Below are 27,194 nucleotides of genomic sequence, written 5' to 3'. Positions count from 1 at the left end.
TAGCATTTTTGGGAGAAGAAAATTTCAGGAGAAGATTTTTCGGGTGTCTTACGTGAGGATCTTGACGTTTTAGTACGATTATTATTGTAATTGGCTCTACTATATCAAAATATAAAGAAATAAATAAATAAATTACACTTTCTATTTCTTATTTAATCAATACATTTCACTATGCATTTTCATTTCATATTCTTAGACAGCTTTTTTTTTTTCAACCATACAAACAAACTTATCTTTTAATATAGAATCACTTGTTATGTCATTATTTATTATTTTTTAAATCATGTAATTATCATGATACTCAATTTAACTAGTATTAACATCAGCTACGAGCCTGCCAAACTAAATTAAAATTAACATATTTTTCATGCAAAACATAAAATATTATTTTTAAAATATAACTAATTCAATTGTAATTATACTAAAATTTTAAAATCATCTACATAATTTACTCTTGAAATAGATATATTGCTCAATGAACAAAAGAATTTATGACTGGCAGAAGCATAGTCCGAATGTCGTTTTGATTACTCAAACTAGGCTACAAAATTTGTAGTCTTCTTCTATGTGCAAGCCATGCGATTCCAGACCATGACTTATTCCTGAATTTATTAACCCTTCTAATCTATTGAACACCTCAATATGCTGTCATTTGTTCAACCTGTCAGAGAAAAAAAAAAATTCTCAGCATTTGCTGCTCAACTGACAGTGTTGCATATTTGTTCTAACCTAGCAAACTTAAAAAATGCTTAAAGAACAAAGCTTAAACGAGAAAAAGAACCTCTATATTGACTTGCTTTAGATGTCAACTATCACCATCATCATCATTTTCATTGTCTCCATCACCATCACCATCACCATCACTGGAGAAACTGTCATCACTATCTTGTTCATATATTTGATACTCTTCATCCCCCGTGTCAGCATCTAGTATTTTATCAACACCAACATCACTTGCCGGAAAACTACCAAAGAGCTCTTGCAAGTATGTTCTTGAGTTGTTCTCCATATCTAGAACTGAACAATATATAGGAAATCTCATGCAGGAAAAATAATAAGCAAATAATGTAACTAATTTGAAGAGACTGAATAATCTAGGTGATTGGCATTGTATATTCTGATTCAAAGCATGCAATAAAGCACCATCTCCATCATTATCTTTAAGGAAAGGTTTCTTCCCTTCCAACTTCCATCATTATCTTCCTTAAGCTTCACATGAGCCAACGCATGTCGGACCTCTTTGGTTTGCAAGTCTAGTCCTTTTAATCCCATCATGTTGTTTATCTATTTTACACTTGCGGCAAAGGGCTCAATTAGTATAGAATAACAAACAAAAAGTTGTATGAGGCCTCTTTTTATGTCACTAACTAGTCAATCAATTTATTATTCGTACATTCTGATGATATAACATTGAAAAAGTAAAAATTGCGATGATTCAAGGATACATGAATGTGATGGTAGAGAGATCTCATCATAATCCTCAGCCTGCAAATAAGAGAACATGATATTATTAAAAAACAAAAGCATGGGATAAAAACAATATGGTGGTAAGAACTAATATTTTTTCCATCCAATCAACTTGTAAGTCAGAGCAAGGTATAAACATAGATTACCAAATCAAGTTCTTCATATTCATCTAATTCCTCTTCATCCTCATCTACCTCAATCTCGTCCCCCATATCATTTACACCTTCAGGTTTCTCTTTGTCTTCATTTTCTGTAAGGCCAACATACCAAAGCTATTTATAAATTTTAAGTCAACCAAACATGTAGGAGAGTAACATGGAATGTCTTCAAATCAAAAAACAAACAGATATCAGACAACCAGGTTTCATAAATAAGGGAGCGCAATAAAGAACACAAAGTGTAGTATTTTCGACCTCTATTGTTCTGTTGGTTTCCCCCTTGACATGGTTTTAGGACATATTTATAAATGCACGCCTTCTTTGATTTTTCAAATTCTTCAGTAGTAGATCTAAGTATCTCTTCTACACCGTCCTTAGGATATATTGATAGAAACCTCACTGCTACACGGAGTCTCAATGTATCCAACATGCATTCTGAGAACCATCCTGTTTTCAACTGCAAATTTAAAGACACTAAATGTTATATTTTAAAGAGAATTTTAATGTTGGTATAATAAATAACTTGTTTCGCATATATATTCAATACATGTATAAAGGCAACAACTGGTGTTTCTGGGATCACATAATATAAAAAGAGAAATAATGAGGATAGCCACACAGTTTGAATATTTTGCCTAAATGTGAAAATGCAAAAATTAGAAAGCCCATGAGAAACAGGGGTGTAATCCATTTAGTGGAGATCTGCACATACGCCAATAAAGAGCAATATCCTCTTATGGATGCAGAGAGAGCTAAACTGAGAAGAAAAAGAAGTTGGTAAGAAGCCATATAAAGTAACATGGAAGATGTTTAGAAAGAAGAAAGGTTCTGTAATTACTTGATTGTCCAGAACCAATTCGCCTGATTATGTCCCCCAACCGAGGGGGTGGTGGGGTTCAAAGTTTACAGCTCCCATAAAAAAAAAAGAATTACTGTGATTATCCAGAAATTCTAATTTTGTTTAGGATATGCAAGAGGTATTTGCAAGATTTAGGAGGCTTTGATTTTGACTAGGACTTGTACACTTTTGATCTAGTCATTTTATTGTGATATTTTCCTATTTGATTATAACTAGTGCCTCCATAAAGGCTGCGAATCTACACAAAAGAAAGGCAGGTAGGAAATAGGATCTGGATGATATTCTCAATCTAGAAAATTCTCCAGTTTTATCCATTCTCTTTAACTATTTTCTATGCAACCTCTTCCCTGTCCAGTTATGTCTTCAGCTTAATCCCCAACAGGCTCTAAATGCCTTCCAATCTTCAGTTTTCCTGAACCTAAATTCCCTTAGATTGATCATATCACAGAATTCTAATCAGCTGGTATTTTTTACTGCATCTGCGCCATATTGTATCATATTCTAACTTCTATTCCAATCTTTCCTACCTGAACAACTTTGGTGCTTTGGAGAAAAAGGAAATCTTTTCTTAAAAAAGACAACAAAAGAAGGCCTAAACATTAACTCTAGCTGTTGCTGATGCACTGATACTTCACCGTTTTGACACCCATCTCAAGCCTTAGGTCACGAACCTCATCACCAAAGCATAGAGGCTGTCAGGCCAAATCATCATGAGAAGAACACAATCAAAATCATTGCTTCCAGTAACCACAGCTCCTCCAGATCCATTGATTTCACAGCTCCTGCAGATCCATTGATTTCTGACATTACTAGTGCAAAACACTGTCCTGGCTCTATGCTCATCATACTATGTTAGCTAGAAATCTACACATCCGAAATGATGAGTGAAGCTGTGGGAGCAGGGTTGTTTTAGCCTTCAACACAAGCCAAGCCGAACAATTTGGAAGCTGATTTTGAGCCACTAGCCCCTGAGATTTCTTTTTGGAAGTTTTTTTGGGGAAAAAAATTTCAGAAGGATAAAACTGAAAAATTCTTCAGACATTAATATTATTCAACATATTCAGTATTATCTAGGTTAGCACCTTTCTTTTTTGAGAAAATATCGATACTATAAACAAAGTACAAGGGGAGTGTCATTCATACACGAGAAGTTTTATATGTTACCAAGAGAAACAAAATACATACAAGGTTCCCTAAAGTCCCTGATTGCTAAGAGAGTGAACAAATACTCATGATCTATGAGCAGTGATCTCTAAAATAAAACCTCAAAAACTCTTTTGTTTCTCTCTTTCTAAATTACCCAAATGAAATATAATAGTCAAAGAAATGGGGATATTAACTTCTTTCAAGCTCTGCACACGCTGACTTCTTCAACCATTGACAAATGTTATAGTACAGAAAAAAGGAGGACGTGAGACCCATGAAAGCAGCAAAGATTTGAATCTATAGTAAGATAAGAAATTAGTTTCTTTAAGGAACTAATAAGAGTTAGAATTATTTAAGGATTTCTATCAAGTATTTAGATTTAGATTAGATTAGGCAATTGGAATATATCTAGGACTGTAATTCCTAGATTTAGATATAAATTAGGAATTGAAACAGAAATATGACTATGATTCCTAGAATTGTCATAGGGATCTAATTCAATTAGCTTACCTTAAATACACCTATTATCAGGGATAAAATCATCAACTATCAATCTGAAAAATGTATAAGCATCACGATAAGCATCTTTTTCTAAAAGATCAGAAGTTCTCGTAGATGAGCATCACTGTAGGCCGACTAAGTCCAAAAAATTGGGAAGGAAGTAGCTTTCTTGCTTTGTGACTTCACATTAGAAGGCATTGTAACCAAAGCTAAAGTCCAGGAGCACGCAACTAGCTACCCATGATAAAATCAGGAGTGGGTAGGGTCCTACAACCTTTCTAGTCTTCGGGCACTGAAGAAGACAGCTAGGAATTTGCTCTCGTTCAAACACATAGAGCAACCATGATGAAGATTCTCCCTCATTTTCTCAAATTATCAAAAGTGAGAATGCTTCCTCCAAGGCAAAGAAGGCTATGTAGAGAGAAGCTTTCTCCATCCCAAATCTGCTTCCAACAGAATATGTGGTAGAATAACTTCATTGAGAGTAATTGTTCTTAGCAAAAGGCCTTTATTCGATAGAGGAAGATCACATGCATAACCAGTGGGGCCCTCATTGATTACATTGTAAAAGATGGATGGGTAATATATTTCTCAATTTACACCATCTCCCAACATAGCTTGTCCTTGTCAACAAGTGCAAACAAAAGGACCAAGAGAATAGTCCCAAGGTTTTACAATATCTAGCTTACAAAGAAGAGCACCGACCATAATATAATAATAGAATCAATAACTTTGTTTCAGTCAAATTGGCCCCAACTTACAAAGAACAGCTTACTACGAACGTCGAAGAACATTTACAAAGAAGCATGTTGAGCTTCCTTCCCAATTTGACCAATCTCCTTCATCTCTAGAGAAGACCTTGGCTATGAAATTTAGCAACAAGTTTGTAGATACTGTCCACCAAGCTAATGGGCCTAACGTCCTTGATGTTCATTGCTCCTTCAAACTTAAGTATCAAGACTAAGAAGGTAGAATTTAGGGAAGCCACAAACTCTCCCAATGCATCAAATTCCTCCAAGAGATTCATAGCAGTTTTGCTGATGATACTTCAACACTTCTGCCACAGAAGTATGGAAAAACTATCAGAGCCTAGGACTTTATCCCCATTACAACTCACAGCCACATGGATCTCCATTTTTGTGAAGGTGCTTCAAAGCAAACTTCTTTTAGGGCCCAATCCTATCACACTCAAGACCATCCACTTCCAAACACAAGTTGCTGTGCTCCTATAATTAAAGAAATTGCTCTCATGAAAAGAGGTTTGTGTTTGTATCCCTTCTTTAAAACACTGTTATCCAAGCAACTCCATCCATGAGCATCCCATGAAGTAGGTCCCCTTAAAGTATTATTGATATGAACGAAAATCCAGTATAGCAATTGGCTTCCTTACAACATGTTAGGTCCCATTGTCTTGGACCTTGTTATGAGGTTTTTATAATGAATCATTCTTGTTGGAATTTCTTCCAATTAAGTCTTTCAAAAGTAACTACTTTTCCCACATCTAGATTTCGCGTAGTGTACAGATTACATTTAAAACAAACTCAACGTCCGAAAAAAGATGCAAAAATATAAAAATGTAATGTAAAAATAAATCCTATCTTCAAGTCTATTTTGATTTGTCATGTGTCCTTCCACACACTTCTCCCTTAAATCTATTTCCTTGGCACATAAGAGTCCAACTTGGTCAATTATCTCCTCTCCTCCCAACTTCATATTTACCATCAAATGAGAAACTACCATAAAAATAAAGACAAGATCAAAAGCTTCTATTTCATAATCATATCTAAAATCTCCTAAAGCTAGCTAATATCTCCTAAATATCATAAATAAATAAATATCCTAAAATTGAAAATACTACACAATCACAATAATTATAAAAAGTTTTATTGTGACTAAAGATATCATATGTTAAGTTCTTATTCTCCATTCCAAACCACCAGTTGTAGGATTGGTTTGTACCTCCCACTATCATTATGAGAGCTTGGGTTCAAGCCATCCTTGTGCCGTGCCAATGGCATATAAGGAACGTTGTGACAACAACTTTTTTTTTTTTGAAATAACAATAAATTAACTTCACAACCCAGCAGAAATTGACATGAATAACTCACATCGCAAGTTGTCTGCTTTGGAGGCTTTCTTATCTCTTGCTGAATATAATCATCATCAAGCTCAAATAGCTGTAAGTGCGTTTGACATTTGTAGGGAAATACTCGAAATGCACATATGTCCTCCCATCTATGCTTCAATCTATGTAAAAGAAAAATCATAAAGAGAAGTGCAATACTCGTTAGTAAAAAAGAAAAGTGAAGAAGATGTGTAAAGCAAAGTCATTAAGATACATAACCTAGCAAGAGCGAAACATTCAGATACAATATAAGCCCTGTAAGATGCATACAATAAGTCATGCCTGCTGGTTAGGACCTAGATCTTGATGGGTCAAGCCACTCATAAACCAGTTTCATCTAGTAACTACCTTTAGATTATCTCATCAAACATAAAGTTCTATAGTTCAAAATGATGTAATCAGGATAATGTTTAGTATTCTAATATTTGATTAAGGAAGCATACAAATACAATGGTAGAAAAAACAACTGCAGCTCCTGGAAAGATCAATAATTTTACATCCAATGAGACTAGAAGGAAAAAAAAAAAAATAAAGAAACTAGCTGAATTGCTTGAATTATATCCAAAGATCTCTCTCAATTTCATAGTTGGATAGTTGGAATATATCACCTAATTAACTTTTGGCTTCCAAAATGTCTGAAAAAGAGTATAATCTTGAAAGAACTCACCCATTAGATAAATTAGCATCGCAATAACTTCGCAACTCTTTTGGTACTCGAAATTCAGTTCTTTGATATCTGTTAAAACAGAAGTATGGTTGTTAAATGCAAGAAAGTGAAGATCTAAAATAATTATGCTCCGGGTAAACATTCAAACTAAAATCATACGAGAATAAGAAAATATGAGGAGGTTGGAGAGAGGTATTTCTTTGATTTACTCGATCTTTTTCCACAATGACAAAATTTGTTGGGAGATACATGCAACTCTGAAATATTTAACTGTCAAGAAACCAGCTTTCATGTGTTTTAGATTTTCTCCATTTATGTCATAATTCCTTTTTTTTTTGTATAAATTTATGTCATAATACTTATCCGTAGTTTTTTTTTTCCCTCTAGGTATAGTTTCTCTGCTCTAAAAAGAATTATGGAAGTAGCTAACATTATCGTAACAAAAGCAAACACAAACACTGCAAAAGAAATGTAACAAAGAGTTCTGTAAATTTCTTTTTATCCTTTTTCCATCTCAATAACTAAAGATAGAATAATTGAACAAATTCATAGACAGAAAATTGATCAGCTAAAACTCTCACATGCGAGAATCAGGATCTTTGCGAGGATCATATCCTTTTCTGATCCAGAACCTTCGAAATGGTCCAGTTGAAAAGTAGTATGCAACTCTGAGCATAAGCCTGTAACATCAGTCAAAAGCGAAGTCAACAAAGACAACCAAATTCTTCAAACAAAAACAGAAGAAAATGTCCTCAGCCAGCTCAACCAGATGGAAAAGTTACGGGGAAATTACCTGTTTAGCATATGATGGCTAAATGTTAGACCTCTATCAAGCAAGTGTTGAGTCAGTGCCTCTTTGGACCATATGGGTCGCTCATTGAAAAGCTCAGAGATAGCCACTTGCCACTTCCATTGCTCTGAGCCTTGGATTATAAATACCTCCCAATTTACTTTCTTAGGGATCTGTGTGAATGCTAAGGGCCAAAGAACAAATTAAAAAGAAAAGAAAAGCATTAAGTAAAATTTTTGTGCAAGCCTGCTGGCACCCTATTGATCTCAATCATAAATTGGCTTAGCAGAAGAAAACACAGATGTTATCAAGGAAATATAGTAGAGATTGGCTGAAAAATTGATGTACTTGTTGTATACTCTGCCAGATTTTGCCTATGCAGTAAGCCTAGCGAATCAGTCCATGCACAAGCCCAAAAAGGTGCACCTACAAGCTGTCTACAGAATGCTCCACTACTTAAAATGGGAAAGAAAATCATGTTTAAAAGAGGCATTGGCAACCCATTCTAGTGCAGAATCAGCATTCAGGGCCATGACTCAAGAAATATGTGAATTTCCATGGTTGAGATGATCCTAGAAGACTCTAATATGACAATAAGTTAGTCCTTAGTATCACTTACAATCTAGTATAACATGATAGTACCAAACACGTTGAAGTTGACCGATACTTCATCGAGAGAAATTGGATAGTGGATTGATATGCACAATTTACATGCCCGCTGCTTGTAGATAGTAGACGTATTGACTAAAAAGTAGAGTAATCTTGGGTTTCAAACTATTATCGTCAACCTGAGAATGGATAATATCCATTCACCAGCTTGAGGAGGATTGTTGGTAACTGTAAGTGTATATTAAAGGCAAATAATATATTAGTAATATACCCCTCTCATTATAATTAAGAGTATTTCCTTTTCTTGCTCATATAAACCTGTATGCATAGGTTTCTATGTTCAATAACATAAACACTTTCATTCTTCATACTTTTAAATATATAACTACTATATTATTTAGGAGTCTATATGATAGTTTTAGTATAATATTTTATTTTTCTATTTGTATTAGTAATATTATTTCCTAATCCTTAACATTAATAGTAATCCTATTAAGGAAATATTATATATATCTTTGTAAATTCACTATTGTGAAAAACTTTAGTCATTTGTTTTTGAAATATTTCAACGGTTTCTTAATTTTCTTATTGTATGATGCAATCAAACACTTAAGTATGATGTTTAAGACTCCTTAAATATGATATCCAAGAAACTCTAGGTAATATTTAGGTCTTTATCTCTAAATCTCTAAGCATCAAACATAACGCAGAAACTCATACAAACAACTGTACAGTTAAAAATGATCTTAAGTAGTGAAATGGTGTTTTTGGTATTGAGGACCAGGAAATAGAGAAGGCTATTAATTCTGGAATCACAATCTAAATGCAATCATACTTAAACAATAGACCATACAACGATGAGAACAAAGTTAAAGGTTAAGTTGGACATTGCAATGGTCTAGCAAACTAATACTACAAATAAGATCCAATAACAAGTGACCACTGCCCTTTCGCTCATTTGGTCATTTTCTAGCCTACCAAAGGGGAGGCTCAAATTTAGCACTTGGCAAAACATTAGCTTGCCTTTGGTTCAACCAAAACAAAAAGATTCAGTAGCAAATGAATTTTCATTTATTCAAATTAGATCTGATACCACAGGCTAAATTATAATCAGAATTTTTTTTTTTTTAAATAATGTAATCAGAAGAAAATTAGCATGAATAAAATCCAGAAAAGCATTTTTTTTTTAATTTATTGGCAAAAAGAAAGTAGCACAAGCAAAACATAATAAGGATATCCTTAACATTAAAATCAATGGCAAGTCCTGGACCCATATCGATCTGCAAGAAGAAAGTTCAAAGTATTATTACACCTTCAGATGCACAACATAAAGTCACTAGAATGGAAGAATTATTATACAAGAAATAGTACAAAAGAAGAATATTACAAAAGAGGCTCCAAGAAGGTGCCATCCATGTACAAGAGCCATACAAGACAGAAATTTCAAAAGGGACTCAGCAAAAATACCAATAAGCTCCGGTAAATTTTCTTCAGAGAATGGATGTACAATTGTCTCTTACGCTTATTTGGGACATATTAAGTAGTTTATATGTTAAGAAATATATAGGAAATGTATTGTAGTCCAGTAGATTCTTGTCCAGCTTAATTTCCTTTTAAACATATCTTTTCTTTTGGGTTATTTTTTCAATATTCTAAGTGTATGGTTAGTGACTATATAAAGGATACCCCAAGCACAGCATTGTTTTGAAATCTCTCACCAGACCAAAGTAAAAGCAACAGAAAAAAGAAAGAAAACAAATAATTTTATGTGGCTCAACAAAATGTGCCTATTTCATACCTACAAAATTTTTCATGATATGAATAATCACCTCTTACGACAAGGGTTATCATTATACATAGTGAAAAGGAGAAAACTCAACTTTACAAGAATACCCCTCATAATAAAAAAACTGCCCTAGAGACAAAAATATCATAGCAAACTGCAGGGAGCACCACCCTGCTGTGAACAGTAATATTCTGAATGAATCACAACCCAAACATTCTCTACAGTGGCAAATATTCACCCCTTTTGAAGAAAATATAAAGATCCAAACCTCTAACTTAAGCCCCAATCTCTTTAGCAGCCAGCAATCTTAAGGAAGCTCAAACAATGTTTAAACTTCTCTATAGATAGCACCTTTGTCAACATATCTACTACAAAGACCTTCTCTCTCTAAATGCTCTCTAAACTTATTGTCTTCCACGGCCTTTGGCCGACCAAGTGAGGGTTTTTCATGAGTACATTCGGGAGAAGGTTTCTCGTTATCGAAAGCAAATCTTTTGATTTGGTCTGTGAAGGCCAAAAGACAGAGTGCTTGAGAATAAGTGAAAATGGTCGAGGTTTTCGAAGATTGATGTTCGTAGACAGAGATGAGTTTAGGTAGTTTCTAGATATGCTCGATGAGTTTTGGTGGAGAAGGAAGCCGGGGGTTTGGACTAAACACTTAATGAAGAGGAACTATGAGTTGTGGCTCGCTTTTGGGAAGAACAGAAGGGGTGAGTACCTAGTGCTAACAGAACAAAGCGACCGCCAGGCGAAGCGGATCTTCTTTCCTGGAGGAGATCAAGAGAAAGGCTGGTGGAAATTGGTGGTGGCAGTTTTTGAACTTGCTAACAGACCAGTCAATATACTAAGAAGTGGTACCAAAAGTGTGAGGATATTTTCTTCTGCCCCATTTCAAAAGCGAGTCTTCCGAAGCAGCCATGGGAAGTCTTTATCAGATGTCCTCATTGTGAAGTGTCAATTCGGCTCTGCAAGCTGAGGAAGGGAAGAAGCAGGTAAGGCAAAACAAACCCGCTGGTATTATGGATAGTGTTGGCCCAGCGGGTCAAATCTGGAAAGAAGAGGGGCACAGAGATAATTTTAAAATTTCAAATGTGAAAAATAGATTTGGGTTGATAGGGAATGGAAGCTTTATTGCTTTGGGTTGCAATAAACACAGAAATAATGGGTCGAGTGCTAAGAAAAGAAAATACACCTGGAAGGAAAAAGAAAAAATGGGTTGCGGACTCGGGCTTGGTGGAGCATCAATCCAAGGCCCCGAGCCCAAGAAAAATGATGGAACTGCGTATCTTTAACCCGACCAATAGCAAACCATCAGGGATTAAAGAGAGTGGAGATATTTTTCCCGAGATATTTGAGACGGAAGAAGAAAAAGGAGAGACGAGAATGGACACAGATGAAGAAGGATTTTTATGCAAATGAAGTTGAGAGCGACATTCAAATTGATCAGCTCAGAACGATTGACTGTGAAGAGGATATTTTTGCTTAGTGCTTTCAATTAAGGAGAAGTCCGAGTTTGAGGAGTATCCTCAAATCGAAGAGCAATGTGGAGAGGAGCATGCAAAGAAGCTTGAGATGGTTATGGTCAACAAGGTTGTTCAAGCTCTTGCTTCCATGTCTAATCCAAAAATAGAAGATATTTTGCAACTGAGTTTAGAAGGCATTAGGATGTTGGACAGAGAAGTGGATGGGTGCTCCCTTTGGGTCATGTAGAACATCCAAAAGTTCAGCAAGGTGATAGGTGTCTCGCTTGAAAGTATGAAAGATCTTTCCTATCTTTTCCTTTCTAAAATTGAAAAAAGAAAAATGCTGAAGAAAAAGAAAGGAGGGTTCTATATTAAAGGGAAGAAAAAACAGAGTTGAGATATACCGAGAGAGTTGAAAAGGCTAGAGTCTACTATTAATTATGACGACAGAAGGAAGGAAGATAAGGGTTTAGGAGAGATGAAAATGTTGTGTCAATCATTGGAAAAGTAGTTTCTTGGAATGTAGGGGTATTAATAACCAATGCAAAAGACTTATCATTCGGGGCTGTCTCCAAATATGAAAACCTGTTGTGGTGAGTCTGCAAGAAACAAAACTGGGTAACTGCTCTGAGAAGGTGTTTAAAAGTCTGTGGGGTATAAAAAATATGGGGTGCATGTTATTCCAACCAAGGGTTCGGCTAGTGGGATGGTCATTTTATGGAGGGAAGATTGTATGACTTGTGAGGTGGTGGTGAAAGGGGAGTGCACTTTATTTTGTCTCTTTTGCTGATGATATGTTAATATTCTGTCAGCCTAATGTAAGGAATTTGTTGAACTTGAGATATGTATTGTTATGCTTCCAGGCCATATCAGGTCTAAAAATCAATTTAGACAAATCTGAATTGGTTCGAATTGGTGGTAATGGTGATGCGGGTATGTTTGCAAATGTGTTGGGGTATAAAGCGGTTAAGTTCCCTATCAAATACCTTGGGGTTCCCTTGGGTGCCAATTATAAAGACCTTGTATTTGGGAGCCAGTCCTCAAGTTGTTTGAAAAAAGACTTGCGGGTTAGAAGCGTAATTTCCTTTCTAAGAGCATTATGACTAACCTATCTATTTACTATCTTTCACCGCTTGTAATTCCCGTGAAAATAGCCAAGAAATTAGAAACAATTCAATGTCGATTTCTTTGTGGGGATGATGATGAGAAAAATAAGTATCATTAGGTGAAATGGGAGGATATTAAAAAAACCCTTCATGATTGGTGGTCTTGGCATTAGATCCATGGTGAAAATGAATGAAGTTCTCCAAGGGAATTGGCTTTGGAGGTATATGACTGAGGAGAATAGATTGTGGAGAATGATTGTGAAATCTCGGTGGGATGATCCCAACCTGATCAATGGGGGTATTAGGCATTCTAACTCGCATAGGCATGGCTTGTGGAGGAAACTCTTGATGCAATGGCACCATTTCAAACTTTGCACCTGTTGAAAACTTGGTAGAGGTAATAAGATTAGATTTTAACTCGATGATTCGCTTGATGAGGGCTGTCTTATGAGAATATTTTCGAGGATTTTTGAAATTGCTCAATCCAGGAATTTGCTGATTGAAGATGGTTAGTGGATAATCAATGAGAATATTGAATGCTCCATCAATGTGGTTAGAAATTTAAATAATTGGGAAATCAGAATATGAAGGCATGCTTAAGACTTTAGCTTCACAGCAGGTTAAGCCTACATCTAATCAATTTGCTTGAAATATGGGGAAGAAAGATGTTTTCACTATTACAGATTTTTGGTTGATAATACTGCTGAAGGCTTTCAGAAGTTTCTCTGTAAACAAATTTGGAAAACCAAAGCCCCACCACGGGTTGCTTTTTTTGCATGGGAGGCATGTTGGGAGAAAATACTTACCATTGATAAACTTAGAAACAGAGGACAGATTCTTATTAACGGTTGTTATCTCTATTTGAAGGCTGAAGAATCCTGTAATCACCTACTACTTTGGTGCTCTACTGTGTACAGCTTATGGCACACAGTTTATGGCCTATTGGCAGTAAATTGGGTAATGACGAGTTCGATTCGTGGGGAAATCTAGGCTTGGGAAGAATTAAGTATAAAAAAACATTACAAATTTGATTTCATTGACTGTTTTTTGGGTTCTTTGGAAAGAGAAAAATGCTAGAGCTTTTGAGGGTAAAAATTGTTGGTTATATAGATGAATGCATTATTTTGAGACAATTTTGTTAGATTATAACATTATTAGAGATGAGTATTTTGAGAATGTCATTATACACTAACTCTTTTGTAAATCTTTTATATATGGGTGGTACCCCCGTTTTTGGTACCTTATTAATATATATACATCATACTTCTTATCTAAAAAAAAAACATATCTGCTACACGATTTTCCATACTCACTTTCAACAGTGAAATGTCACATGAATTCTCTAATTTTGTCAATTTCACTTGTATGTGCTTAGTGCGAACATGATAGACCTAATTATCGGTATATGGATGAAGAGCTTGTTGTGTTGATCCCATCTTAAAAATCAATCCTTTCAACCATAACACCTCTTTTACAGTCTCAACAACTAACATATGTCTTTTTTGAAATATATATAGTATGGTTAATGGGATGCTGTGATGATTGCTAGTGAATTGGTGGATGAGTTTGTGGGACAGAGAAAAGAGGGTTTTGTGTAAAATTGATATGGAGAAGGCATATGATCATGTTTGTTAGGATTTTGTGGATTATATACTTAGAAGAATGGGTTTTGGGTGTAAATGGCAGATTTGGATCATGAAATGTATTTCCACCACTTCCTTTGCAGTCATGGTTAATGGGGGCTCGTCAAATTACGGGCTACACTAAGGGGACCCATTGTCATCATTACTTTTCCTCACCGTTGTGGAGACATTTAATAGATTGATGGGAAGAGTCGGGGAGCTGAAATTATTGGAAGGAGTGGTTGTATAGAGGGGGGAGGGAAGTGTCAAGATCTCTCATTTATTTTTTGCGGATGATACCCTTATTTTTGTAAGCCTACTATCAATGCTATGCTTCACTTAAGATGCATTTTTCTTTGTTTACAAATGGTTTCCGGTCTTAAAATAAATATAAAAAAAGATGGAAATAGTTAGAATCGGTGATAGGGGAGATGAGGAGAGTTTGGCCTTGGTGTTGGATTGTAAGACAATGACACTTCGTATTAAATATCTCGGTGGTCCTCTTGGGGCAAAATTTAAATATAGGAAAACTTGAGAGTCTATTGTGAAGTTGGTCGAAAAAAGGTTAGCAGTGTGGAAAAGGAATATTCTCTCTAAAGGAGGTAAACTTACCTTGACAAAAAGCACTTTGGCCAATTTACCAATATATTACCTCTCAATTTTACCCATTTCGGCTAGCATTGTAAAGAACTTTGAAAACATTCAATGTAAATTCTCATGAGATGATGAGGAGGGGAATAGAAAATATCATTTGCTTAGGTGGGAGGAGGTGAAGAAACTGATTAGGGAGGGGGGTCCTGGTTTAAGATCTATTAGGGCACTTAACAATGCTCTTCATGGGAAGTGGTTATGGAGATCTCTTGTGGAGGAGGAGAGGCTGTGGAGGAAGGTTGTGCAAGCGAGGTGGGGTGATTGGGAAAAGGAGAGGGGTAGGAGGGGTAGAGTCAAATCACATGGGATGAGTTTTTGGAAGAAAATTAGGGATAATAGCCATTTCTTCAAGGATTATGTTGGGTGGCAGCTAGGTAATGGTGAGGACATTAGTTTTTGGGAGGATGAATGGATGGGAATTTTAAACTTAAAGAGTGCTTTATCAGAATTTTTGATATTGCTAGTGATAAGGAGGTGAGGATGAAGGACATGTATGAAATTGTGGGAGAGGGGAAGGCCTGGAATGTTAAAATAAAAAGAAACTTGCAGGATTGGGTAATCAATGACTATTGCAATCTGCTTTTGGGTTAGGACAGCATGAAGTTGAAGGATACAAGGGACAAAAGAGTTTGGAAACCTGATAAGAAAAATAGTTTTTTTGTGAAATCGATATACAAATTTTTATGCATAAATGATAGAAATGATACCGTTACAGCACCCTTTAAACAGATTTGGAAAACTAGTGACCTTCCTAGAATGACTTTTTTTACTTGAAAAGCCACAAATGAATGCATTTGACTATTGATATGCTTAAAAGGAGAGATAATATCATCATTAACAGATGCTATCTATGCAAATCTGATGAGGAGACAGGCAACCACTTACTTTTGAGGTGTCCGACGATGTACAGCATTTGGACTACTGTTTTGTGTTTGTTGGGTTTAAGCTGGGTGATGACTGAAAATGTGAGTAGAGAATTGTGTGCTTGGACGGGTTATTGGAAGAAGAAAAAACATTTGTTCCTTATTCCACAAACTATTTTTTGGATTGTGTGCAAGGAAAGAAATGTGAGAGCTTTTGAGAATATTAAGATTAACTTTACAAATATCAGAAATAAATGAATTCACACTTTTAGTTCTTTTTTATTAAGTCATGACATCAAAAATTGGGATGATTTTGGGTGTGTCATGGATCACTTACTTAACTTGTAATTATACTTTGTACATGGGTGGGACTTCCTTGGTACCTCTGTGCATAATAATACTTCTTTTATATATATATTTTTAAAAAGTATGGTACTAACTGCACCAAGGAGACAACCCATAAACAAAAGCTTTAAAATTCTATTAATAAGTCAATCAAGTTTCCTAAATCCTTGCAAGAATAAAGAGAGTGTGCCCTAATCAAAACTCCTGAAGTCTGAAGCCAAAAATCCTTCAATCAATTAAAATATCACTCTATACCCTCAAGAACTCTTCTACTTCTTTTTCATATAATCCATAGGATAGCCAAAAGGATAAGGACAAGAATCTTGCTGTATATTTTATCCACTTGAATGTCCTTCTGGGCCTAAATCTCTTCTGTTACCAAACCGACCATCACCCAATTTACCCCTATAAAGCTATGAGCAAAGCACCACATCCGGTCGGAGACAGAACCAAAGAGAAGGTGGTTGACTGATTCTGAGGATCTATTGCATAAATAACATCTATTAACAATGATCTTTCCCTCTTGATCAAGTTATCGACAGTAAGAAAGCGTCCACACACCACCTCCCACGCAAAGAAAATAATTCTAGAAGAAGCTTTGACCCTTCAAAGTAGTTTCCAAGGAAAGTTTTCGTACTACCACTAGCTGTCCAATTAGAGTAATAGGACTTTACCGAGATCTTTCGTTCTGGCTCAGTTTCTACCACAGTTCATCCATATCACCCAATGGTCTTTCCCACTGGGAGAAGCACAGCAGTAAGTCAGAATATTCTTCAACTTCCTATTCCCGAACAAATTAATAGCCCATGTTTCATTCCTCTCCAAGTTGGAAAAGAGCATGCCATTGTTGCTTCCCTATTATACCCCAAGGGAAAAATGGTAAGGAAGCTATGCCTGATTGTTTTGCCATATGTTATAACCTCTGATGTTGATATAGCAATAACACTTCGCAATCCCGATCACCAATTTTTTGGGTAATTTAATAATGCAACAGGTATTCATGATGAATTGTCTATCATCAAAGTCACTGGGATAATCTCCATCTATATATTTCGTAGTAGAAACCATAGTGGTGGTGCAAAAACAAATACCATAATTAGATGCACATCTCAAATACCAAAAAAACCCATTTGATGGCTTTTCAATGTCCCTTTCCTGGGTTAACTATCAACTTGCTAACCACACTAACTACCTACACTAAGTCTGGCCTATTACACGCTATTCCATACAGCAAACATCCATCGGCATTAGCATAAGGAATATTTGACATCAACTTCACATCTTTATTTGTTTGGGGAGACTATAAATTTGAAAACTTGAAATGATTCCAGAACATGATAGATTTGGCATTGTTCATATCTACCACACCTTCTCTTTGTCCCTTTCTTATAAGACCCAAAGCAGTAAAAAAAAAGCCAAGTCAAATGTGTACTCCATTATAAAAATTTACATAGTATTAACACTATTTTTCACCATACCTCATAAAAGTTCTGTACAGTGCCCTCTTGCTTCCTTTTTGAACCCAGAGTGGCTGGCGGCCTTAACCTGAGTATAATAACTAAAGAGAATCAAGCAGAAAGCCAGAGTATATTACCGAGAAAGTTTTAGTCACTAGAAGTTATGATGTTGACCTGTTATGAAGTTGACACAGAGATGTTCACAGAAAAGTTATCATAAAGCCTTAAAAGGAAACTTCACGCAAATCCATTGCGTATATAGTAATTGCTTACCAATGTACACAAATAGACACATGCATATAATATATATATATATTGATACAAAAAGAAATATTATTGAGAAAATAGGGGCACAAGACAAAAATTACAGCAGATAAGTTATTCAGCTGATTTTAGGCTTAAAAGCGGTAGGCTTAGAATTTGGTATGGTATTTCAATTCAAAGTTTGATGAAGCATTTATTAGGTTTTATATTTGGATCGCAAGTGGTAATTTAGACTTTTTTCCTTTTTGATAGAAGAGTAGTTTAGACATATTTTTCAAGAAAAATATAAATTTTTCTTTTCTTATTATTCCTTACAGTCAAATAGAAAAACTAGACTAGATATGATCAAATTAAAAAGAACCAAAAAAATTATTGGAACTGCTAAGACAAATAACAAGAAGAATCTAAATTTCAAAACATAGAACAAACCTTCTCCCTCTTTATTCAAGAGTCCCCCAAAATTCTTCGCTTTAAATTCTTCTGTAATCTCAGCTCTCCAATTTGGGAACCATTTAGAGTCCTATTTCTGCTCCTAGACTCTCTCCACAAAATAAATAAAAACAAATTTCTCTCTTCAAACTTAAGTCCTGCTCTTACCCAAATCCTTGCCTTCTAAATTTGGTTCTGCAATCTCAATTCCTTTTCTGGAGACTCTCAACAGAACAATTAATAATAACCCTTTCGTTTCCATTTTGAAGTCCAACTCTTGCTCATATTCCACCCATTAAATCCAGTTCTCCAATCTCAACTTTCCAATTCAGAAACAAAGGGAATCCAAGACAATTTCTTAGTGAGATCCAAATTGAAATTTTTGGAATATAGGTTGAAGAGGGTAGGTGATCCTAATAGGATGCTAACACTAGCAATTGCAACAATAATCTCACGACATGAGAGAAAAATAAATTTAAAAAAATGATATCACCCAACAAAAATAGAAGCAAACAAAATGAGAAAACTTTCTGACATGCAACTCTGAGGCATTTTCAGTCTTGTAACTGAGACAGAAGCAATCGAACTTCTCTTTTATCGCAGTTGATACTTTATGTAATGATATTATAAGGCCTAAAAATTTCCTTTTCCATATTCATTTTCTTGAAATACTACCTCTCTTATTTTCATTTATACAAAATAATAGCATGCTAGCATGGGCTTAGAAGCAATGTTACATACTCAAGTCACAATCTGACTATCTGAAAGATCAAGCTATCTTGTTAGCCTAAGTTCCTGATCTTAGTGGATTTACCCACCCACACACAAGAAGGGGGAAAGGGAAAAAAATGATATTAGTTGGTAATTTTGTGAAAGATTCCTGTGAAAATGTTTTCTTTTTTAAATAAAAAAATGTAGTATTATAAACAAATGAACCAAGGGAGTACCGCCATGTACAGAAAACTTTACAAGTTAGTTATAAGATCAATGACATCAATAACAAGCTGGTTATGGTTTATTTTTCTCGGGCAGTTGGCAGAGGGAACAAATGCAAATTCTGGACTGATAAATGATGTGGCGCTTCAAACTTCCAACATCAATTTCCTCTCATTTATACCATCGCCAAAGACAAGAAAATGTTGGTAAAAAATGCTTTTGACAGGGAAAATGGAGGTGCCTGGAATACAGTGATTTCTAGAAATCTGAAAGATTGGGAAATCACTGAATATGAAAGCTTATTAACTCTCTTATCCACAATCAAACTCCCCAATACTGAAGACAAGCTCCTTTGGAATATTTACAGCAAGGGCATTTTCTCGGTAAAAGCTTTCTACCATCACTTGACTCAACAAAACAGATTTAGAAGCCTGGACTTCGCCACTAAATTGATATGGCCCCTCCGCGGGTCTCTTTTTTCACATGGGAAGCTGCCAAGGAAAGGATTCTCACTCTGGATAACCTCATGAAAAAAGGTATTATTCTGGCCAACAGATGTTTTCTATGTAAAGCTGATGTCGAATCCTGCAATCACCTCTTATTACACTGTACTTTCTCCTGCCAACTTTGGTCCATGGTTTTGAGGCTCCTTAACATTTGCTGGAGCCCTGCGATTCTATACAAAAGGAGTTAAATTCTTGGGAATTTTTATGCAAACGCAACAAGACTTACCAACTAATTCGTCTTACAATTTTTTTGATACTTTGGAAAGAAAGAAACAACTGCACTTTCGAAGACAAAAAGGATTCTTTTGGAAACATTAAGGACAAATAGTTCCACTTTTTTGGGTCCACATTATTGGGACATCACCTCTGTAACCTTGATGATTTTGGTTTCATTGTGGATATACTCTTAGATTTGTAAATCTTTTGTACATGAGTGACACCCCCTTGGTGCCTACTCTAATATATTTTTGTACTTTCTCTCTCTTAAAAAAAAAAATCAATGACATGGCCAAAATCTTCCATCCTATAAACATTATGACTCAAAATTAAATAACTAAAAATATTTAACCACTTATCTCTAATATTTACATATTCCACCTCAACCCCTTCAAAAGTTTTAGTATTCTTCTCTTTCCATATCACCCAAAAAAATGGACAAAGGGATATGATTGAAAAAAGTTTTTTTTTTTTAACAAATTTTCGCCCATGCCCACAGCTCATCCCTATCCCGATTAGTCCCAAGAAGACCATACACAATGCTCCATAAATTATACATGAATGGTCACCAAAGAAGAATGTGGTTACAGGATTCCGCATCTATTTTGCATAAAAAGCACCGATTTGCCAAGACTTTCCCCCGTTGCACAAGATTATCAATAATCAAGATGCTCTTTCTAAGCCGCTTTCCAAGTGAAAAAGGCAATTCTCGGAAGAAACCTAGTCTTCCGTATCTGATTAATCGGAAAATGAATTGTACCCAACCCCTCCCCCCTAATCAAGTATTTATGGTACGATTTGACAGTAAAATCCCCTTTCTTCCTCAATCTCCAAACCAACTGATCACTATTACCATTAAGTCGAATATGATCGAACTGTGAAAAAGTTTTCTTGTAAGCACGAAGGTAGTCCCACCAATGCATAAATGCATATCGATATACCTTAGTAACAAGACCAAAGTTCTAAGAGGTTTACTGCATAGATTTACCTTAATAACAAGACCAAAGTTATAAGAGGTTTCCCTCATTAATAAATCATGGATTTAGTAGGGTTTGAGTCCAATTATATTAACTTGATGAGACAAGGGGTCGACAACCTTTTCAAGCACTTTCGCTCCTCTTTCTCCGAATTACCGAAAAGAACAGATATGTCTTAAGGGGATCATCGTTTCTTTGGTCACTATAATACCTTCTTATACCTAACTTTTTTTTTGAAATAAAAGATTAGTATATTATTATGGACAAAAGTACTAAAAGAGTACCGTCCATTACAAAATAATTATATATCAGTCAAGTGATCAATGACCATCTCAATCTCTTCCCAATCTTTCATATCATGATCCAACAAAATAGAACCAAAAGTGTTGATCCATCTATTTCTAATTTTTAAAAAGTTAATTTCAAAACCCTCAAAAGGTCTCATATTTCTTTCTTTCCACATTACCCAAAAAATGGCCTTCTTATACCTAAATACAACCAAAAAATAGCACTGCTTGTTTAGATGGAAGTTACATAACAGGTGCTTGTTACTTAAGTATAGTTATATAAATCAAATAGAAATTTGTATCAATTGTGTGGGAAGTGATAATGTTTTTTTGAAGAAGTATAGCAGAAGCCCAATAGAGAAGCTCAAACAAAGGAAGCCTATTGTCGACTTCCCTTTTAGCACCAAGATACATAAGTCTACATTTCCAGAACTTGTGTCCAAGGGATGGTAAGAGAAAGGAGGTGAAAAGGTCAAACAAAGGAAGTCCCATCCCTGTTAAAGTGGAAATGGCAACTTTTCTCTAACATGGAATCCCTTGGTGGAAGGCCATTAAAGCTAATTTTGAATTGATGGATACTGGATGTTGCTTCGAGACAGGCAAGGGTGCTCCCAATACTGGCCTGTGGAGAGGGATTGATAGAAATTGGATGGAGTTTTGTAGACATATCACTTCCAAGGCTGGAGTGGTGTGGTAGAAAGTTATGAGGGTGTTTGGTGCAATGACAAGCCTCTCTAAGAGACATTTCCCCTATCTACCCCACTGCTTGTTTTAAGGAGATTAGCATGCAGATTGTTTTGTGATTTATAGTGGTGGAATCTAGTAGAGCATCCATCTCTTTCCGATTCCGAATGACCAAGTTAATGATTAGATTACTTTGTTGACAAGGTTGAGCACTCTCCCATTCAACTGGATTTAAATGACACACCAATATGGGAACTTTCCAAGGAGGATAGTTTTGCAATAAAATCATAGTGTTATGAGGACAAACGCATAGGCATGAACTGCAACAACAACTTTTTCTTGCATCGTGTGATAGAACATGGGTTGTTGTTGCAATAAGGAATGTGCGAAAATGGGGTAAAAAGAATGTTATATTTACATTCACTTGATGACGCCAAATAGGATCTTAGTTTTCTTTTTCCTCGAAGCAAGTGTAAAACGAAGATAACACCCAAAATCCTAGGAGACAAAATAGGAGAGGACCTTAACCAACGGCAATCTCAAGAAAAGAAGTAAAATCTTGGCACTTATGTCATGGAGATAATGAATCCCAAGCTATCTTCTTCTCTAGTGCCCTAAAAGTAGAAGGCTTTAGGATTTAGTTCCTAAGCTACTTAATCTTAACTAGGTGGTCAATGGTTCTATCATGACAAAAAATAGGCTTGATAAGAGATTGTGATTGTAAACAATAGAAAGAAGTTACTAATGATCATGGCCCATGCCATCTTTTGTGTCACTTGGAAGGATGGGAGGGCTTAAAACCGTCCATGCTTTGTTAAAGGATCCATGTTCAATAGGCTAAATTTTGCATGTCTTTGTGAGAGTTGTATGTTTTTGTACTCAAGCGGCACCATTTTCATGCCTTTTACCACGATTCTTTTTTCTCTAGAAAAAGATGCTAAAAGAGAAGATGTTTAGGGGTCTCTATTTCATTTTTGAATAACTAAAAAACTTGTTTCCTAAAACCTTACCTCTCATTCTCATATTTTCAATTAAAATCTCATCCCATGTTTAAGAACCTTAAATACTTGCAATAACCTACTCTAGATTTAAGGTATCATTCTATTCTCAAATTTCAATATGCTTAGTGTTACAAACTTTCTACTTTAAAGATGCAGTACACATGCTTTTAGCTGGAATTGTAATATGAAAGACAAGATGGCAAAGCATAAACACCTACTGACAAATAAAAAATGAAATCCATATCATGTATATTTATTTATATATATATATAGAGAGAGAGAGGAAATTTAAGTATCTCACACTAAATTTTCTGGCACATCCTTGGGTGCAAAGAATGGAGGCAATAACATCATGACATCTTCCTTATCCAAATCTATAAGCCCACCTTTTCCAACTGTAGATAAGAAAGCCAACTTAAATTTCATACAAGTTCACAATCATAAATTCATTTGCAGATGGTAGCAAGACTGGAATATACAGGTCTCACCAGCAAGTGGCTCATCCATTTCAATCCAACTTCTCTTTTTCCGTAGGGCAATGTCAGCATGAACAGGGATAACATGCTGATAGTCAGCCATTCCTTCAGATATTTGAAAATTATGGAATAGAAACATTTATTTCCTTAATAGAAAAGACAAGTAAAATAGATCTAGAGAGTCTGCAAACAAGTCTAACCATCAAAGTAGTAAGCCTCAGAAACTCTAGCAACAATATCAGCACATATCTTCGTTTGATCTTCATCTCTTAACTCTGCTTCAAGCTCTTTATCACCAGTGACAGAGTCCCGTTCAGGTTCACATGCAAGTTGCTCACTTCCCAAGTTAGTAGGTCCTGCAAAGCGGCGAACTTTGGCACTTTCACTGTCAAAGTACTTTTTTCTAGATATTTTTAATAGAAAATTATGTGAGGGACGAAGCTCCCCAAGAGCAGGATGAGAATATGGGTCTTCTGGGCGGAAGTGGAGCTCCAGTTTGTTTGACTGTGAGGTGCGGACCTGTATGACTAGCAGGAAATAAATTAGAAGCACTAGCAAAGGCAAGCATCTGAACAGCAGAGATTTGGTTATGAATTTAAGGTTGCAGAACTACATGTACTTTCTATCCAAAATTAAAGCAAGCAACGATTAAAAATTTCTTTAATGGGAAAAATAAATCTAATAAAGGCACTAACAACCAATTACATAGACAACAATGACATGATATCTATCCATATATGTATATAATTTATAACCAACTTATCGAAATAAAAACATCAAGAATAGTGTAACATGAAAGAAAAATAGGATTAATTATTTCCTGTAAATACCATCATAATTCCTTCAGTTCCTCCTAGGGTTTCAATAGCACGAGATGTTGATGATGGATACCCTGGATAGTGCACTGCGAACACCTCATTGCACGGTAGGGTACCGGACACCTTCCCTTCTTTTATCATTCCCATTGAGTCTAACTGCACATGCAGAAAGCCACCAATATACTTTTATACAATGCATCTACGTGGAAACATGAATATATATTATAAATAAACATATCATAATACTATGAGTTTTGATAACTGGTACAACTTGGAATCAATTTCATATTCAATTCAGTAATATACATGTCCCACATATCTCTGTATATGTGAACACACCACCATGTCAATAGAGGTTCTCACTAAGATATTTTTCTCACTAGATAAAGAAAGATGATAGGAAATCAACTGTCATATTTTTTATGGCTTCTATACAATACATCATGAACTTTACTTTCTTTGTACCATATAATTAGAAAGCAACATCATTACTTCCTCAAGACTCCCTACTTCCATTCCATATGCACTGTCCTCCTTATCGAGAGCTCCATACAATATTTTGTCATTCAGATAACCTGAATCAGTTAAAAGAGTGCAGCCGACACAGTTCAGCAACTTCACAAGTTATTTCGACAAAGGATTTTTAGCAAAACAAATAGGAAAAATATATGGTTTTGGTCGGAAAATGACCACATATTTGATATCAACATTTCATATATGTTTCTACAATTAACATATTAAAGAATATGTCTCTCCAAATGAAGACGTCTAACGTATGTTTCTCTAGTAGGAATATAATTTAACCTTAATAACTACAGTATGATTTTGCAGATCCATATCCAAATTTCAGCAGGTATTAGTCAAAATAACAAGGTTAAGTAATATTAACCTATGACTTCAGCTGCTAGAGGCAAAAGGATACAAATATTTCATTGCCAATTTCCAATCGAAGTGACCCTAAAGAGTGGAAATGCTTTCTCTGAGAGACTGCTATTTTTCCATGGCATATAGCTCCCAGTAACTTCTCTTTTTAGTTATTCACCCAATTCAAATTTCCAGAATGCAAATCAAGGACAAGGGTGCTTTCAGTTGGTGAATAAAGGTTGCCAAAGACTCGGTTGAAGTTTTACGACCACCATTAACAAATGCCATAAAGACTGTCATGCTATTTAACCGATAAGCAGTAAACATCAGCTCTATTTCACTAGCACTAATGCAGGTAATATGTAATATCCAATAGTAAAGGCAAAATCACGCTTAAAACTCTTTGTAAACATACTGATTTCCAATTACAAGATAGTGATTATTAAAAAAAAGAACCCAAAGGAAAATCATGAACAAAGAAGAAAGTAAGGGACATCTGCTGTTAAATTATAAACCTGAAGTAGCCCAAATGGGTTTGGCTCATGAGATGAGAGAGCAAAACCAGGCGAGTAAATACCCCTCTCCTCTGTTTTCTCTATGTAATTGTTCTTTTTTTTTCTCTCTGAAGAGATTTACTTTAATAGGCTGATCAGCCATCTAAGAAAGTCCACATATAATCGATGAGAAGTTGGCAATGAAAGAAAGAGGAAACCGCATATATTGTTAACAATCATAATCGAGTATTCTCAAAGAGAAAAAAAAAAACAAAACAAACAAACAGGCATAATCAAAGACATGTCTGCTTCCTATTTGTACTTCTTATTGTTTCCGTCTGCTTACTGTCTACTGGAATTTATTAAGCACGTATTCTACTCTGTTTATGTTTAGGGAAAGCACCAGGACAGCAATGCCTTTGTTTTCTACATCAGCTCCATAATTTTTACCGGCCCAGTACAGATATCTAATAGCATACCCGCCCGTCCACGGGAATGCTGCCACCAGCCACACCACCCGACCCAAACCGGAAAATAAAATCAACAACAGTTGAGAATTCTCGTGTAAACAAAACAAACAGACAGTGCCTGAATGAGCGAACCTGGAAAAGCAGAAATACCTGCTCTGGGGCACTAATTCCAGCTCGTCGCGATTTTTAGGTCACCTGAACCAGTCCCCGAATATGCACCGGTGCGATTCTCAAGTCACCTAAACCGGTTCCGGAATACGCAAACGTGCAGGAGTTTGGATATGCACGGGTGTGATTCTCAGGTCGCCTGTGGCTATATGCGCGAAGGAGAACACCGAACAGGCGTTTGAGCTGAACGGTTGCTGGTTTCCGGTATGGGCGGGGAACGCAGAACCGTCTGAAAGAGAAGGAGAGAAAAGGAAATTTCTTTTTTTTTTTTTTTTAAGGATGGAAACAGACGGAAAATTATGTCTCCGTGTGAGAGATGGAGGGAAGGGGATGAGAGATGAAATTTGGAAAATAAATTTTTTAATTTAAAACTAATAGTGAAAGTATAACATAAATAATTAAAGAATTAAAAAACTTCTATGTTTTATTTTTTAACTATACATTTATAAGTTTTGTAAAATTTATTTCATAATTAAACATATTCTATACAATAAAATGATATATTAGGTTAATTTTAAATAATTAATCATTCATTGGGGACACATTAATATTTTTTAGAATTTATTTAATATTTTTTATAATAATAAAATATTTCACTAAAAATAACAAAGAAATATCACTAATTTTTATATTTTTAAAATCTCGTTAGTATTTATTTACTTCTTTATTAATTACTACTTGTTGATCACGTCATGTAAAAAGTAAAAAATATATATATTATATTAAATGATGCATTATTAACTTATTTATATCATAAAAAATTATTCAACAAATATCATGTAAAGTTTAAAGTTTTTACAAAATTTTTAGTAATTAAAAAGGGAAATGAAAATGCAAAAGAATATAAAATATATTTTTTAAAAGTAAACAATAATTTATATTTTACAAATTACTATACATTTTAACAAAAAAAACAGTAGCTAGAAAAATGTCATTAACATATCATAATTATAAAACTGTTACTATAATTACAATAAGAAAAACAGATA

The 27,194-nt window shown here is 35.1% G+C and overlaps 1 protein-coding gene across 6 annotated transcripts; it reads right to left on the bottom strand.

The window, feature by feature from the left end:
- Positions 1-384: 384 nt before the first annotated feature.
- On the bottom strand, positions 385-26,531 carry LOC110808107 (Transcription factor IIIC, subunit 5). 6 transcript variants are annotated; one of them, XM_088221038.1, is made up of 17 exons: positions 26,188-26,531; positions 24,675-24,784; positions 24,222-24,365; positions 23,592-23,910; positions 23,404-23,496; positions 23,217-23,310; positions 17,637-17,703; positions 9,560-9,602; positions 7,717-7,888; positions 7,505-7,603; positions 6,924-6,992; positions 6,240-6,366; positions 1,881-2,082; positions 1,614-1,717; positions 1,446-1,485; positions 782-1,017; positions 385-661 (listed from the first exon to the last, which is right to left on the bottom strand). In XM_088221038.1, the coding sequence occupies exons 2-16, from the start codon at positions 24,723-24,725 to the stop codon at positions 806-808; spliced, it is 1,836 nt and encodes a 611-aa protein (XP_088077164.1). In that variant the 5' UTR covers positions 24,726-24,784; positions 26,188-26,531; the 3' UTR covers positions 385-661; positions 782-805. The 6 variants fall into 6 exon arrangements, with proteins under 6 accessions (XP_088077164.1, XP_088077165.1, XP_021889160.2 ...); XM_088221039.1 differs by having other exon boundaries at positions 6,240-6,378; positions 24,650-24,784; positions 26,188-26,530; XM_022033468.2 differs by having other exon boundaries at positions 6,240-6,378; positions 26,188-26,530.
- Between the last annotated feature and the right edge of the window lie 663 nt (positions 26,532-27,194).

Source organism: Carica papaya, chromosome 5 (assembly GCF_054855325.1).
Source record: "Carica papaya isolate Zhongbai chromosome 5, ASM5485532v1, whole genome shotgun sequence".
Classification (NCBI taxonomy): domain Eukaryota; kingdom Viridiplantae; phylum Streptophyta; class Magnoliopsida; order Brassicales; family Caricaceae; genus Carica; species Carica papaya.
The sequence above is the reverse complement of the archived record's forward strand: the minus strand, read 5'-3'. Positions and strand labels throughout refer to the sequence as shown.